This window comes from Coturnix japonica, chromosome 2 (genome assembly GCF_001577835.2).
Source record: "Coturnix japonica isolate 7356 chromosome 2, Coturnix japonica 2.1, whole genome shotgun sequence".
In the NCBI taxonomy this organism is placed as follows: Eukaryota; Metazoa; Chordata; class Aves; order Galliformes; family Phasianidae; genus Coturnix; species Coturnix japonica.
In genome coordinates this window covers 2,024,465-2,037,744 of record NC_029517.1, presented here as the reverse complement: position 1 = coordinate 2,037,744, position 13,280 = coordinate 2,024,465, and the positions used below count along the sequence as shown (strand labels likewise).

Sequence of the window (13,280 nt, the reverse complement as noted above, 5' to 3'; positions counted from 1 at the left end):
GTTACCAGCACCGCTAGTCGATGCTATTAATTTACTTCCAGTCCGCTCAAGAGCTCGGCAGCAAAATTCCAGGCACCGTTCCTAAAACCAGACCCGGCGGTTTGTTTGGATTTAAACCGATGCCTCCTTCCTGCCCGGTATATATAGCACCTTCTAAAGCTTGGGGACACCCAGCGAGGAAAGGGGCTGTGGTGGGAGCTGGGCTGCCCCAGAGGCGGGGTCTGCAAAGCCTTAAATCCTGCCCCGGAGCTCGGCGTCCCAGCGGGGCATGGCGTGAGCACGGCGGGACTTTATCTAGGGCAAGGCGCAGGAATGCTGGTGGAGGAGGGCAAGCAGCACCATGTCTCCGTGAGTACATTTTCCATTGTTTCCCCTTTGGTTTAAACAGCTGGGTGGGAAGCGAGCAGAAAGGAAGGACGTCAAGCTAGCTAGGTATATATACTTCTTTCCTATTTCGCTTTTTTTTCTCCTCATTCTGCTTGTAGACCGAAGTTTTAAAGTTTTCCCCAGTTCCAACCGCTGTCTGCAGTTGCACAGAGAGGATTTTTGGTGGTGGAACCAAGAAATAATTGCTGGCTCCGTGGGATTTCCACTATTTTAAGGCTGAGCCGCAGGCACTCGGATCGCCGCTGTCGCATTGAGAGATCCCAGCTTCTATTTGTAGCTCTTTGGAAGTGAAACGTGTGCCCAGTGCCAGTCAGACTGATGTGTGCAGCTGGAATGAATGGGTTCCAAGCTGTGGGGATGCAGGGTCACCCCCAGGATCTCTCTGCATGTAATTGAGCCACACAAACCCCCCTGACCCCATCCATTACGCGCTGCAGCCCCACACAGTCCTTGCCCCAGTGGGCTGATAGGAGGATTCTTCCCTTGTCTCCTTCAGCTGCTGTTGTGTGGGTGGGTACACGGGAGCACAGCGTGGCCACTGAGGTGCAGTCATGCCCAGCAGGGTCCCAGCAGTGCAGGAGCAGCTGGGGGCTGTTTCCTGCAGATGTTGCTGCCTGTCCAGATGTGCACAGCAGGCTGAGCACAGGCTCTGGCTGGTAGTTGGTATCCACAGATCGTGTCCTCCGAGCAGTGGCCTGCTGGTTGTTCTGTTAGTTTGTGTGTTAGTTTCTCCCTGGTTTGGGGGATTTTGAAGGGTTCAAGCCAATGTTGCCAGGTGCTCCTGTCTGAAATGTGCTTCCTGGAGGAATCAGTGTGTGCTTTGTTAATAAACGTTAGGTCAGAACTTGAATATTTGCTCCAAAATCCATCATTGCCTTTGTCAGGTCCTCAGTGCCCCAGCAAAAATGCTACTGGGAGGTAACTCTGACCTGTGGGATCTGTGCCATGGAATCACAGAATCACAGAATTTGGGTTGGGAAGGACCTTAAAGCCCATCCAGTTCCAGCCCCTTCCACGGGCACGGACACCTCTCACCAGGCCAGGTTGCCCAAAACCCCATCCCACCTTGCCTTGAGTGCCTCCAGAGGGACACCCACAGCTCTGGGCAGCAGTGCCAGTGCCTCACCATCCTCATCATGAAGGGTTTTTTCCTACTATCTAACCTAAACCTACCATCTTTAGTTTAAAGCCATTATCTCCCATCCTGTCACTACGCTCCCTTAGAAAGAACAAGCTTAATGTGGGACTTACAGCTGACCAGGGATGGTGATGGGTGGCACAGAGACCACCAGGCTGGGCTGACTACCCAAGCCCCAGCCCTGCCCTGTCTGCACAGTGTGATGGCATGAACCCCACAGGTCAGGTAGTGCCCCATTCTGCTCATGACTGAATAGGCTCACAAAGCAAAGGAAGGACTGGGGATGCTTTGAAGGGGGATTACGGAGTCTAAAAGAAGCCAAAGTCACTCACAAGGAGTGAATCCCTGAATAAATGGTCATAGAATCACAGAATCATTTGAGTTGGAAGAGACCCTTAAAGGCCATCTGGTACAGCTCCCCTGCACTGAACTGAGACACCCACAGCTTCACCAGGTGCTCACAGCCCCATCCCCTGGCCTTGGGTGTCTCCACCACCTCTGTGTATGACCTGTGCCAGTGCTTCACCACCCTTGTCATAAAAAAGCTTTATATTCAGTCTAAAAGTATAGATTCTAAACCACATTACTCCATAAAATAAAGAATAGTGTTATGGGGATCACTTTCCACATTATTCTGTGGTTGAACCACTGTGTCTGCAGCAGCATTTCTGTACTGACTGTTGGGTCCAAGGCATCATTTCTGAGGCAGGAGGTGGGGATTCTGGTTCCTTTAGCATGGAGAACTTCAGCAGGTAACTTGAGGGGAGAGAGGAGACCTTCTCACCTCTCCTCCCAGCTGGGGCATGCTGCTTCCTTTCTCCTTGCCTCAGTTTCCCCAGCTGCAGGACAGGAGCATTCCTCAGCACCATCTGCAGAGTGCTCCCACAGTCCCCCTCTGGTGTGTGAAGACTCAGAGGTTTGGGTTCGCAGAGGATTTGTTTGATCTAGAAATAGCAGGGTTAGAAAATTCCATCTGCCGGCTCTCAAGAGCCCTCAACAGTGGAAGAATTTAGCTGCATCTTGAGCCTTGGGCCGCATTGTTACTTCCTAGGGTAGCAGCAAGGCAAGCGCCCTGCAAACCAGAGCTGCTTGGCACCCGTCCTAAGCAGGAACAATATAACATTCCAGGAGACCAAAACGTGGAGAACAGAGCAAATCACGTTGCATTTCTTGCTCCTGTGCTGTTGCTCGTGGTTGTTCACACTCCAAGCCCACTCCACGGGGTCAAAGCCTCCAGTGCAAACCCTGGGGAGTGATTTAGTGCCTCCATGTAAAAGTGCTGAAAAGCTGAGCTAGGTCCAGACTTGTGTCTTGTGGCATGATTTGTCCTGCTTGACTTTTACCTCTGTAGATGAGAGGGGCTGTGGGGCAGCACAGGGATCTGAGTAGGTTTGCTGTAGGTTGAGCTCTCATTGAAGGTTATAAGCCTGGTGCAGACGAGGGTTGCAGGGGTGCAGAAAGGATGAGCCCATTCTCTGCTGCCTAAGGGTGGGGGCCCGCCTTCCCCCAGCATGATGCCCTTCGTGTCCGGGTGCTTTCCCCATTGCTCTCACCCTCAGGTGTCTGCCAGCCCAGCTGTACAATTACTGCCTGCCTTTAATGATACCTGAGGTGCTCCAATGACACCAGGGAGCTCGGGCTGAGACCCCACTGCAAGGCAAGCTGAGCACAAAATGGTTCTTCTTCCTCTCCAGCTGTCCAGGTCTTCTAATGAATGCATGGTTTCTCTGAAAGCTTTTGAAGGTTTATTTATAAAAGAGTCTGCATTTGATTTAAGCATTTGTTTTGCTTTGTTTTTCAAAAGGGACTTGAAAGGGACATCAGCCTGTAAATATAAATATTCCCATTCTTTTTTTTGATTCTTTGCATTTTTCTAGGTTCAGTAATGAAAGACATTGCAGCATCCCCTGCTCCCGCATTCAGCCCGGGTGCCTGAGCCCACGGCATGTGAGCGAGCAGCTATCACAAGTTGAGCATGTTTTGTGTATTTTATTCATTATTAGTTAGCCAAGATCTTTCCATCTTGAAACAGGCAACAAAACATGTTGTTGGGACGTTAACTTACAGCTGTGTGGGTTTTTTTTTCCTGTTCTTTCTGCAGGTTATAACTGAGTAGCCCTTATGACCAACATGAGCTGGAGCTTTCTCACCCGCCTGCTAGAAGAGATCCACAACCACTCCACCTTCGTGGGGAAGGTCTGGCTCACCGTGCTCATCGTCTTCCGCATCGTCCTGACGGCGGTCGGTGGGGAATCCATCTACTCTGATGAGCAAAGCAAGTTCACTTGCAACACCAAGCAGCCTGGCTGCGACAACGTCTGTTACGATGCCTTCGCCCCGCTGTCACACGTTAGGTTTTGGGTCTTCCAGATCATCATGATATCCACACCTTCGGTCATGTACCTGGGCTATGCCATCCACCGGATCGCCCGGTCAGCGGAGGAGGAGAAGAAGTTCAAGGGCTTCAAGAAGAAGAAGCAGTTTGCTTTGAACTGGCAGGCGGTGCGCAACATGGAGGATGCGATGGAGGCGGATGAAGAGGAGCCCATGATCTCCGACGATACAGCAGAAAGTGAGAAAGCTAAAGCCAAGCCCAAGAGCAAAGAGCAGCAAAAGCACGATGGGAGGAGGCGAATCCAAGAGGAAGGACTGATGAAAATCTACGTCTTCCAGCTGCTTACCAGAGCTTCATTTGAAGTTTGTTTTTTGATAGGGCAGTACTTGCTCTATGGTTTTGAGGTAGAAGCTTATTTTGTCTGCAACAGACTGCCTTGTCCCCACACGGTGGATTGCTTTGTGTCCCGGCCAACAGAGAAGACAATCTTCCTGCTGGTGATGTACGTGGTGAGCTGTCTGTGCTTGCTGTTGAACATGTGTGAGATGTTCCATCTGGGCTTTGGGACCATCCGAGATGCCATCCGCAACCGGAAAATCAACAGCTTCAGGCAGCCCCCCTACAACTACGCCTACCCTAAGAACATCTCCTGCCCCCCCGAGTACAACCTGGTGGTGAAATCGGAGAAGTCCACCAAGATCCCCAACAGCCTGATGGCTCACGAGCAGAACTTGGCTAACGTTGCTCAGGAGCAGCAGTGCACCAGCCCGGATGAGAACATCCCAGCGGACTTGTCCACGCTCCACAAGCACCTGCGAGTGGCCCAGGAGCAGCTGGACATAGCGTTTCAGAGCTATGGCAGCAGCCAGGGCAACGCGCAGCCCTCGCGGACCAGCAGCCCTGCCTCGGGTGGCACGGTGGTAGAGCAGAATAGGGCTAACACCGCCCAGGAGAAGCAAAGCGCGAAGCCCAAGGCATCCTTGGAGAAAGGCAGCTCCAGCAGTAAGGATGGAAAGACATCTGTGTGGATATAGCTTGTCTGGCAGCAGAGAGGGCAGTGTAAGTGGGGTTTTATGTAGGGTTCTGGTTTTCAGTATGTCTTGAGTTTATTTCACAGGGCACAGACACATATTTTTTTTTCTACGGAAGTCAAGAGAGAAAAGAAATTTCAGACCAATTTAGTACTGTCTTCCGGTGCATTAACAAAAGACATTTCCTTCCTCTTTCCAACAAGTTTTCCAGCCGGGAACCTCCAGTGAGTGACAGCGACCGCTGCATCCCGCCAAGGCTGGACAGCCCGCTGTGATGGAAGCAGAGAGCAGCTCCCACACACAGTGCTGCAGTCAGACAGCCTTTCATTACTAAATATCCTTAATCAGAATTAATTTCCGATCCCTTGATTAGAAAGGAAAGTGACTGATATGTCGATGAACTTTCACGGCACGCTCCCAGCTAACGTCTCGCTGGAATTTTTCAGTGCACAGCAAGCAGCACTGGAAGCAAAGGCAGTGGAGGTGCATGCATAGCACAGCACTGATGGTTTTCATCTTTTATTCTGATCTGAAACAAAAAGCAAACACGGCCAAACACTCTGCAGCGTGAGCTGGCAGTGACGTTGCTGCTTGTACTGGTGCCTGTGTAGCGCTTGCTACAGATGGGAATCACTGCAGTTACAGTGTTTTTTAACAAACTGCTGCTTCACATCATCAGAAAGTGCCTTTTTGCAACCAGGAAAACAAAGTCATAAAGGGTGTTGACTTCTTCATGTGCTAAATTTGAGTAAAGGTGGGAAGATCAGCGTCGACAGATTTGTTTTTCTGTTTAATCAAACTCTTATAAATAGTGGCAGCCAGCACACCTATGCATAGCGTGTATACGATGCGCATGTGTGTGTACATGTCGGTATATATAGGGACACATGAACATGTGTGTGTGAATATAGATGCATAGATATATATATATATAAATGTGATATCAACCCTCTGGTAATTTTACAGCCTTCCACTTCCCCTGGGAAAACTTGGATCCAGAAGGGCTGTCAGTGGGAAACGGGCAGGTTTCCATACACTTGCCAGGGGGCTCAGCAGAAGACCTGAGGGACAGGACCAGGGCAGCAGCAAGAAGTTTTCCCCTGATTTATGGAGAGATTTTGTTGGGTTTGCTTGGTTTTAAGACAGTCTCCTTGCAGTTGCAGGAGCTCCAGGGCTCCTGTTGGTGCTGGATGTGCTTTGGTGGGTGGTTTCCTCCTGGAGCTGAGATGTTCTTGGGATGCTTGCGGCAATTCACTGTCATGGAGGCAAAGCAGGCAGAGCCTTCCAGATCAAACTTTACAAGGAATAAGTAAATCCTTACAGAACACAGCATCATTCCCATGCTGAGCTTCTCCCTCATAGCCTTGCCAGCACACAAGCCCTCATGCCACTATTTCTTCCACGTTATTTCTTGGTTAGCCCTTTTTCATGACCCTGAGATCAGTTACTGGGAGCTTAGAGGGCACCAGTTCTCCCCAGCCAACACAAAAGCTGTGCAGTGCCCCTGCAGAACAGTGCTGGTAGCAAATAGTAGGTTTTAAAAGATGCAAAGAAATGTTCTATGAGGTATCCAGCTGCAAATATTTGGCTTGTTCCCGATCCTGCAGAAGGCGCTGCCTGGAGCACTGCCTGCCCTTGCTGCTGGAGTTGTTCTTTTTGGATAAGGGCATTTACATCCCACAGGAGGCTCAGTGCATCGTGCAGCACCACTGTTCTGTAGCATCACACACACAGTGCATTCAGGGATGCTTTGTAAGGCTTTGTAATTTCCCATGAAAGGTTAAAAAATTCACAGCATGGTGGTAGGACAAACATATCTGCCCACGCTGCTCCTTGTCCTACATATGGGCACCCACCCACTCGGGCAATGCAGGGAGACTGGGTGCTGCTGGCAGTGCTATCGTGAAGGTACACAGAGCCCAGGGATTATTCCCTGAAGATTTGGGGTGTTTGAAGACTGTCTTATCTCCTTTAGCTCTGCTGTAAGCCAAGCAACCCTACCTTCACCAGCCTGTCATTTCCATGCCACAGATCCAGCGTGCCAAGAGGGACGATCAGGCGGTCCTGCAGCAGATTTGCAGCCTCCTCCAGGCTGGTGTCACCAGCACATTTAATATGCACACACTGTTTTCCATAGTGGGAGTCAATAATTGCAGTATTGATGAGCACTAGAGCCGGGGCAGACACTTGGGTGTTCAATACCAGCTCCTCATCAGGCAGGGTAACTGCTCGCTCTGCTGTCCTCCCAGCCAGCCCTGCTCATCTGAAGGGCTTGAAAATTTCCTTGCATAAAATGCTTTGCAAATGAGGGCTGATCTCACTTTCCCATTTTTTTTTCCTCCAAGCTTTTTGACAGGGACTGAAGCACAAGGGCATGCTGCTGGCAGGACTGCCTGATGCCAGAATCTTGTGGTGGGCTGCCAGGCCCCCATTCACTCCTCTTAAACCAAGAAGGAGCCACCCCTGTTCCTCCAGCCACCAGCATGAGTCAGATAGCCCTAAAAATATGGAGGCATATTATTACAATTAGATCTACTGAATTGCTCACTTCCCTCTTCCTTCCACTGCTCGCCCTTTGGAGTCCTTAGGATGTTGTATGCTCCACTGAGTCACCTCCACCACCAAGGCACCGACGTCTCGGCAGCAGTGACCCAGGGTAGGAAGGGAAATCCCGTCTTTACTGTGTCTTTTGGGCAGGAAAAGGATAGGAAGGCAAAATATGCATAACCACAAGCAAAAGCCCCACCACAAACCAAACCAGCGGCTCGAGGAATTTCCAGCAGACGACGGGCAGCATCAGCCATGGAAGAAATGCCAGTAGTATAATTAATGCTTTGCTTTCTTTTCTGCAGGTTAGTCATTTGGTTCACGCTTCAGACGGGTTTAGCTCTGCAGCTGAACTAATCAGAAATGTTGATTCTCTCACTAAGCTTTGCTGGATAAAGTGCCCGCCCTTGAGTTTCTGTTCTTACCATTCAGGGCCAGGAATGTCCCATGTAAAAGCCAGATTACCTTGTTGCTCGCATTGCATTCCACTGGAAAATACTTGAACTTAACTCAAGGCCATAACCAGTCTGTGCTGTTATGAAGTTTTCTGGGATATTCTTTCTGTTCGTTTTTTTATGTACTAACTGTATTTGTACTAGAAAATCTTTGAGTATGAGATTGAATCTCTCTAAGTATTTCTCAGTGTAAATGTTACATCTGGACTGTAGTTAGGTCAAAAGAGAACGAAACATCAGCCCGACTCTTCAACCGGCTGTCCCACATCCATTACTAATAAAACAGAATAAAACTTACATTTTGTTACGGTATGCAAAGTGTGTGATGTTTCTGTGAGAAGGAGGACGAGTGTTGATGAGAAGAAATTCTTCCCCATCTATTGTTTGCCTGCTTTGGCCATATAAGACCTCTATTTTCCCACATACAGCTATAAATCACTGCAAAATATTTTTGCCTTAAGAAGTAGTTGACCTTCTGGTTGTTTGGGATGTGTTGTCTCGCTGATGAATCACTGCCTGCAGTTCCTTCAGGCGTGGAGCTGGAGCTGCCGAGGAAAGACTGTGCTCTGAAAAGTGAAGAAACTTTGCTGAGTCTGGGAGAAGTTACGGCTACAGCAGAGAGCAAACGATGGGACCTGTCTGAGAAAACCTGCAAGAGAATCACAGAAACACAATGATTCAGGTTGGAAAAGACCACTGAGATCCCCAAGGCCAACAGCAGCCCATCCCCACCTTGCCCACTTAACCATCCCTCAGTGCCATGTCTCCTCAGGTCTTAACAGCTTGGTTTTCTTGAAGACCTCAGTCCCTGCTCCTCCCACAGATGGACAGGCACATTCACTCACCACTGTTGTCCCAAGTGGCTTCATCAAGCCTCTAGGTGCATTTCTCTCCACTCCTCTGGCAGTTGTGATGTCTCCAGGACTCCATTGGCTCCCACCAAGAGGCAGAGAAGAAAAGGACTCTGCTGGAAGTCCATGGGGAAGGTCAACAGCCAGAAGTGCCTGAGTGCTACAGAAAACATGATAAAAATTGTGCTAATTATCAAGGTGTCCTGAAACAAGCAAGTCTGGGAAATAGGGGGCTGCCGGGTTGATGTCAAAGTGAAGCACACTTTGGTGACTGAGCTTAGCTCAGTGCTGCTGTATCACTGACCCCTGCAGCCTTCATCCCATGTGGAATTGCATTGGGAGGGTCAGGTGGGGATGAGGGAAAGGTTCTAGTGGGCATGGAATGGGCTGCCCAGTGCAGTGGAGCATTTAATGCACAAGGCAAGGGTTGAACAACTGTATCTCATAAGAGTTTGTGGTTGGAGAGGATAGAGAAAGTCATCTACGCTGTTTCCGAGGTATCCAAACGTGTCTGCTTGGATGTGATGCTCCCCAGGAGGTTTAGGGGGATGTTGCTCTGGTGGGGCTGCACCTCAAGTGCTGCGTGTGCCCCAAGTCAGCCAATGCTCCACAGAGAGCCTTAAGCACAAAGGAGAGATGGGTGCTCCACTCTCATCCCCCAGTGCTAGGATGGCCTCAGGGGCACACAGAATGAAAACAAAGGCTTTCTTTGCCATTTTTACTCTTTTTTTTTATCCCTTCTTGCCACTCCCACCCGCCTCCTGAGGCCCGGACCCTCAGTGCCCCTCTGTGGAGGCGCGGCCATCAGAGCAGACCGTGCCGTCCTCCCGCCTCGAGGTGGCGCCCACACACACAAAATGGCGGCACAAGCACCAGGAGCCGACTGGCCCCTCTGACACCCAGCCGCCATGTTGGTGAAGGCGGCCGCCCTGCCCGGTCTGTGGCGGCTGTGGGGACGTGGTGTGAAGGGGGCCGGCTCCTGGCGTTGTTTCCCGCTGTGCCGGGCGCTGCTGAGCGTGAGGGGCTCCGAAGCGGCCGCTTTCCTGCAGGGGCTGCTCACTAACGATGTTACTCGGTTGGTGGCGGCGGGGGATGGAGCTGAGGGGCCGGTGAGAGCGCTGTATGCACATGCGCTCAATGTGCAGGGCCGATGTCTGTACGACCTGATCGTGTACAGGTGAGAGCGGGGGAGGAGCTGAGCGGAACCATCATTGGGTCGGGGGGTTCGGGTGGGCATTGCACCTCACAGCCCATGGGCACGGGTGTGGGAGGAGAGCTGTGGTGTCCGGGGACTGCAGGGATGTGGTTTCCTCTGTTTAGGGTTTGGCTTCCTTGATCTCGTCAGTGTTGGTTTGTTTCAGGCTTCATGAGGGTCAAGAAGAGCCGAATATCCTGCTGGAGTGTGACAGCAGCGTGTTGGATGCCCTGCAGAGACACCTGAAGCTCTACAAGATCAGGAGGAAGGTCAGCATCAGCCCTTGCCTTGACCTGTCCCTGTGGGCCATCATCCCGGAGGAAAAGGTTGGGGACAGCAGCAGCTCCCTCACACAATATGCAAACCAGGCTCTGGTTTTAACTCCTGACCCCAGAGCAGAAGTCATGGGCTGGAGACTGATTATAAAGGCAGGAGCAAATCTACCAGAGATTATCCCTGGAAGCCGTGTTGAAGACATTGGGGATTACCACAGGCACAGGTATAAGCAAGGTAAGAGGTCCTACTCTAAAGCCAGCTCCTGTTTGATACTCTGTAGCTCTGCCTTGTGGTGGAATCGACGATTATCCATTTGCTTTGAGGGGAGCTGGAGAGGTTGGAGTCCTGGTGATTATTTTGCAGTAATAATAATAATAAACCATTTGTGTTTGCCTTGTTACCAAGGGAAGGAAACACTGCGGTGTACATTCCTAAACGTGTGCTGCTGGGTTTGCAGAGTTAACTCAGAGGCCAAGGCGTGTGTGTTTGATTTGACAAGGAATTAAATCCTGAAGGCCTCTGCAGAGCTCCCATTGATCGTAATGAGTCCACGCAGGCAGGGGATTAAATTCAAGAGCAGACTGAAAGAGGATGGTGCACTGCTAATAAACAGTGATCACGGCCTGAGTGCAGGACTGCAAAGCAAGCTGTGAATGGGTCAGAGTGGGCTGGGCTGTGTGTTGTGCTGCCCACCACGGGTACCAGCACTCATCCTGTGTGATGCTGTACAGACACTGGGCACAAAAGGAGCAGTCCTGGCTTTAGCAAAGACAGCCGGCCAACTTGCTTTCATGATAATAACTCTAGCTGACATTGAAGTCTGCCCGTGGGATGCAGGCAAAAACAATGCTGTTTTTTTTTTTTTCCATTGACCTTAAATGTTGATGTCTCTCTGTGGGAGTCTGCCTTGCTCCGGGTGCTTTACATTTCCACCCTGTGTCTGAAGTGCTGTAGGTTTCACAGGATTAGGTTCCAGTGCAGTTTTTTCCCCATTACCTTTTAAAATGATCTTTGCTGACTGAGTATTTATGGCTGGGGATGTATTAACACCTAGACCGGAGTGCTGGCAAGCTCCTGACTTCACATTGCTTCTTCCCACCTCTGGCTTTGTAACATAGAGGAAGAATACTGGATATCTTACTGCATTTCCTTTCTCTCCCCAGGAATTCCTGAAGGTGTCAAAGATCTCCCTCCTGGCGTAGCCCTCCCGCTGGAATCCAACCTGGCCTACATGAACGGAGTCAGCTTTACCAAAGGCTGTTACATTGGGCAGGAGCTGACAGCCAGGACCCACCACGTGGGTGTCATTCGCAAGCGTTTGGTGCCCGTGCAGTTTTCAGCTCCTCTTCCTCAGGAGAACATTCCTGAGGGTGCTGAAATCTTGACTGAATCAGGAAAGTCAGCTGGCAAGTTCCGGGCTGGAGGAGATGAACTTGGCATAGCTTTGCTAAGGCTGGCTAATATAAATGAACCACTCTGCCTAAATGTAGCAGGTGATAAAGTGAAACTCACTGCGAGTATACCTGAGTGGTGGCCAAAGACTGCCAGCAAGTAAACGAGGAACCACCACTTGCACACTTGCCTTATTGAGAATATATTTGTTGTGACAGGGCTGGGCAGGTGACTGCCTTCTGTTTGTGGTGTTTGATGGGGGTGTGTGTTAGAATTCTATAGGATGGGCTTAAACTGCAGGAGTGCCATCCAGCACCTAATTGCTGTTGGATGTTGTGGAGTGACCTTTTCAAGGCTGGGTATGCAGGAGGCAGCCCCACTGTCATTGGGGGTGCTGGGTTAGGCTGAGTTTCACCACTGTAAGCACTGAAACCTTGTGTTCATGGCATCCCATCTGTGGTACTACGGGTTTTTATTGGAGAGCATGCTGCACTTACCTTGAATCGGATACATTGCTATCTGAACTCAGGCTGTTCTTTGCCAACTATTTGTTGCGTTGAGCTTCTGTGGTTTCCCAACACTCTAACTGCTAATTACATTCAGGAAGAGGAATCCCTCCTCCTGCTTTTGGATCTGCTTTTAATATGTCACCCATGATGAGAAATGTGGGAAGTCTCACAAATGTCCCCATCCAGTGCCCTGCTTCAGAGCCAGCAGAGGGAGTGCAGCCAGCAGCAGCCTGCATTGAGCTCCTCTGCCCTTCTCACCTTGGTCACCTGTGCTTCATTCACTCAAACAACAGTTTCAGAGAGGAAAGTGATATTTTACAGGAATTAAGTGCTTTAGGGCACTCCCAGCCCTGACTATTGTATGGGTGCACTGGTCCTTGGCTGAGCAACCTGTTACTATGTTTTCCCCACAGCTTTACTGATTGAGTTACCAACAACACTTGATGTCTTGGCATCAGTTGGTTCCTGATGCTGTTTTCTTCTGCCTTCCAGCTTGTTCCTGCTCCTGCAATCACTGCATCCCTCTCTGCTCCCCAAAGCCAGGCAGGTTCTGTGCTCACTAACCCTCTCAACCTGTGCTGATTTATAGGAGGCCAATTTATTTTTATACTGCGATAAACCCCTTGTGTTTAACCTGGTAATGGCATGGGTGGTGAGAAGGGGGTGATGAGCGAGTGAGCAGGTGCATTTTGTTACTGTGAAAAGGAATTATCTGTGAAAAATGCTTTTATTGTTTAAAACCCCTTTGGCTTGTTGTGAAATGAATCTGTGAAATATCTCATTAAACGTCTATTGGGTCAGTAATTTAAATGACTTGTCTGAGAGACCAGCTCTTGTTTACCTTGTGATGACAGACAACGGGAGGGGTTGTAGGGTTGGTTGCTGACCAGGGAGATGTTTTGGTTTGGGATCTCTAACAACTGTTTTGTTGGGGTTTTGTTGGTTTGTTTCAGAGTGAAGGTGATAAATGTGTATGTCCCCACACAAACCCCACCCTTGGGTTGGGTCCTGGGTTGGTGCTGGGGGTTAGTAGGTCACTTATGGAGGTGATGAGGGGGCATGGAGGGGAGTCTGGGGGGCAGCCCCGTTCCTGCCAGCCTTATTATTTAATGAGGTGCTCCATTGCTTTGGGCTGAAAGGTCAGTGTATCAGCTGTGCTGTGCC

The 13,280-nt window shown here is 50.1% G+C and overlaps 2 protein-coding genes and 1 long non-coding RNA gene across 6 annotated transcripts in view; 2 read left to right on the top strand and 1 right to left on the bottom strand.

Annotated features, from left to right (window-relative positions):
• The window catches only part of GJC2 (gap junction protein gamma 2), a 28,277-nt gene extending 20,072 nt beyond the window's left edge, over positions 1-8,205 (top strand). For 3 of the 4 annotated variants that reach the window (XM_015853001.2, XM_015853003.2, XM_015853004.2), the window contains one exon: positions 3,627-8,205. In XM_015853001.2, the coding sequence (XP_015708487.1) occupies positions 3,647-4,894 (1,248 nt within the window). In that variant the 5' untranslated portion in view covers positions 3,627-3,646 and the 3' untranslated portion in view covers positions 4,895-8,205. Of the gene's footprint in view, positions 1-25; positions 349-3,626 lie in introns of those variants that run through there. The other variant, XM_015853000.2, reaches the window with a different exon arrangement.
• On the bottom strand, positions 8,074-9,466 carry LOC116652987. Its single transcript, XR_004306278.1, has 2 exons — positions 8,739-9,466; positions 8,074-8,542 (listed from the first exon to the last, which is right to left on the bottom strand). It is a non-coding gene; the product is annotated as an uncharacterized LOC116652987 (long non-coding RNA).
• A 99-nt stretch (positions 9,467-9,565) lies between these two features.
• On the top strand, positions 9,566-12,929 carry IBA57 (iron-sulfur cluster assembly factor IBA57). The gene is made up of 3 exons (XM_015853005.2): positions 9,566-9,921; positions 10,106-10,449; positions 11,379-12,929. Exons 1-3 carry the CDS (start codon positions 9,653-9,655, stop codon positions 11,768-11,770), a joined length of 1,005 nt encoding a protein of 334 aa, XP_015708491.1. The 5' UTR covers positions 9,566-9,652; the 3' UTR covers positions 11,771-12,929.
• Positions 12,930-13,280: the final 351 nt, after the last annotated feature.

Excerpts from the sequence above, each read along its gene's own strand:
- IBA57 (XM_015853005.2), top strand. The coding sequence starts at position 9,653 with ATGTTGGTGAAGGCGGCCGCCCTGCCCGGTCTGTGGCGGCTGTGGGGA. Across the intron at positions 9,922-10,105 it reads TACGACCTGATCGTGTACAG|GCTTCATGAGGGTCAAGAAG; the intron begins GTGAGAGCGGGG and ends GGTTTGTTTCAG. Across the intron at positions 10,450-11,378 it reads CAGGCACAGGTATAAGCAAG|GAATTCCTGAAGGTGTCAAA; the intron begins GTAAGAGGTCCT and ends TTCTCTCCCCAG.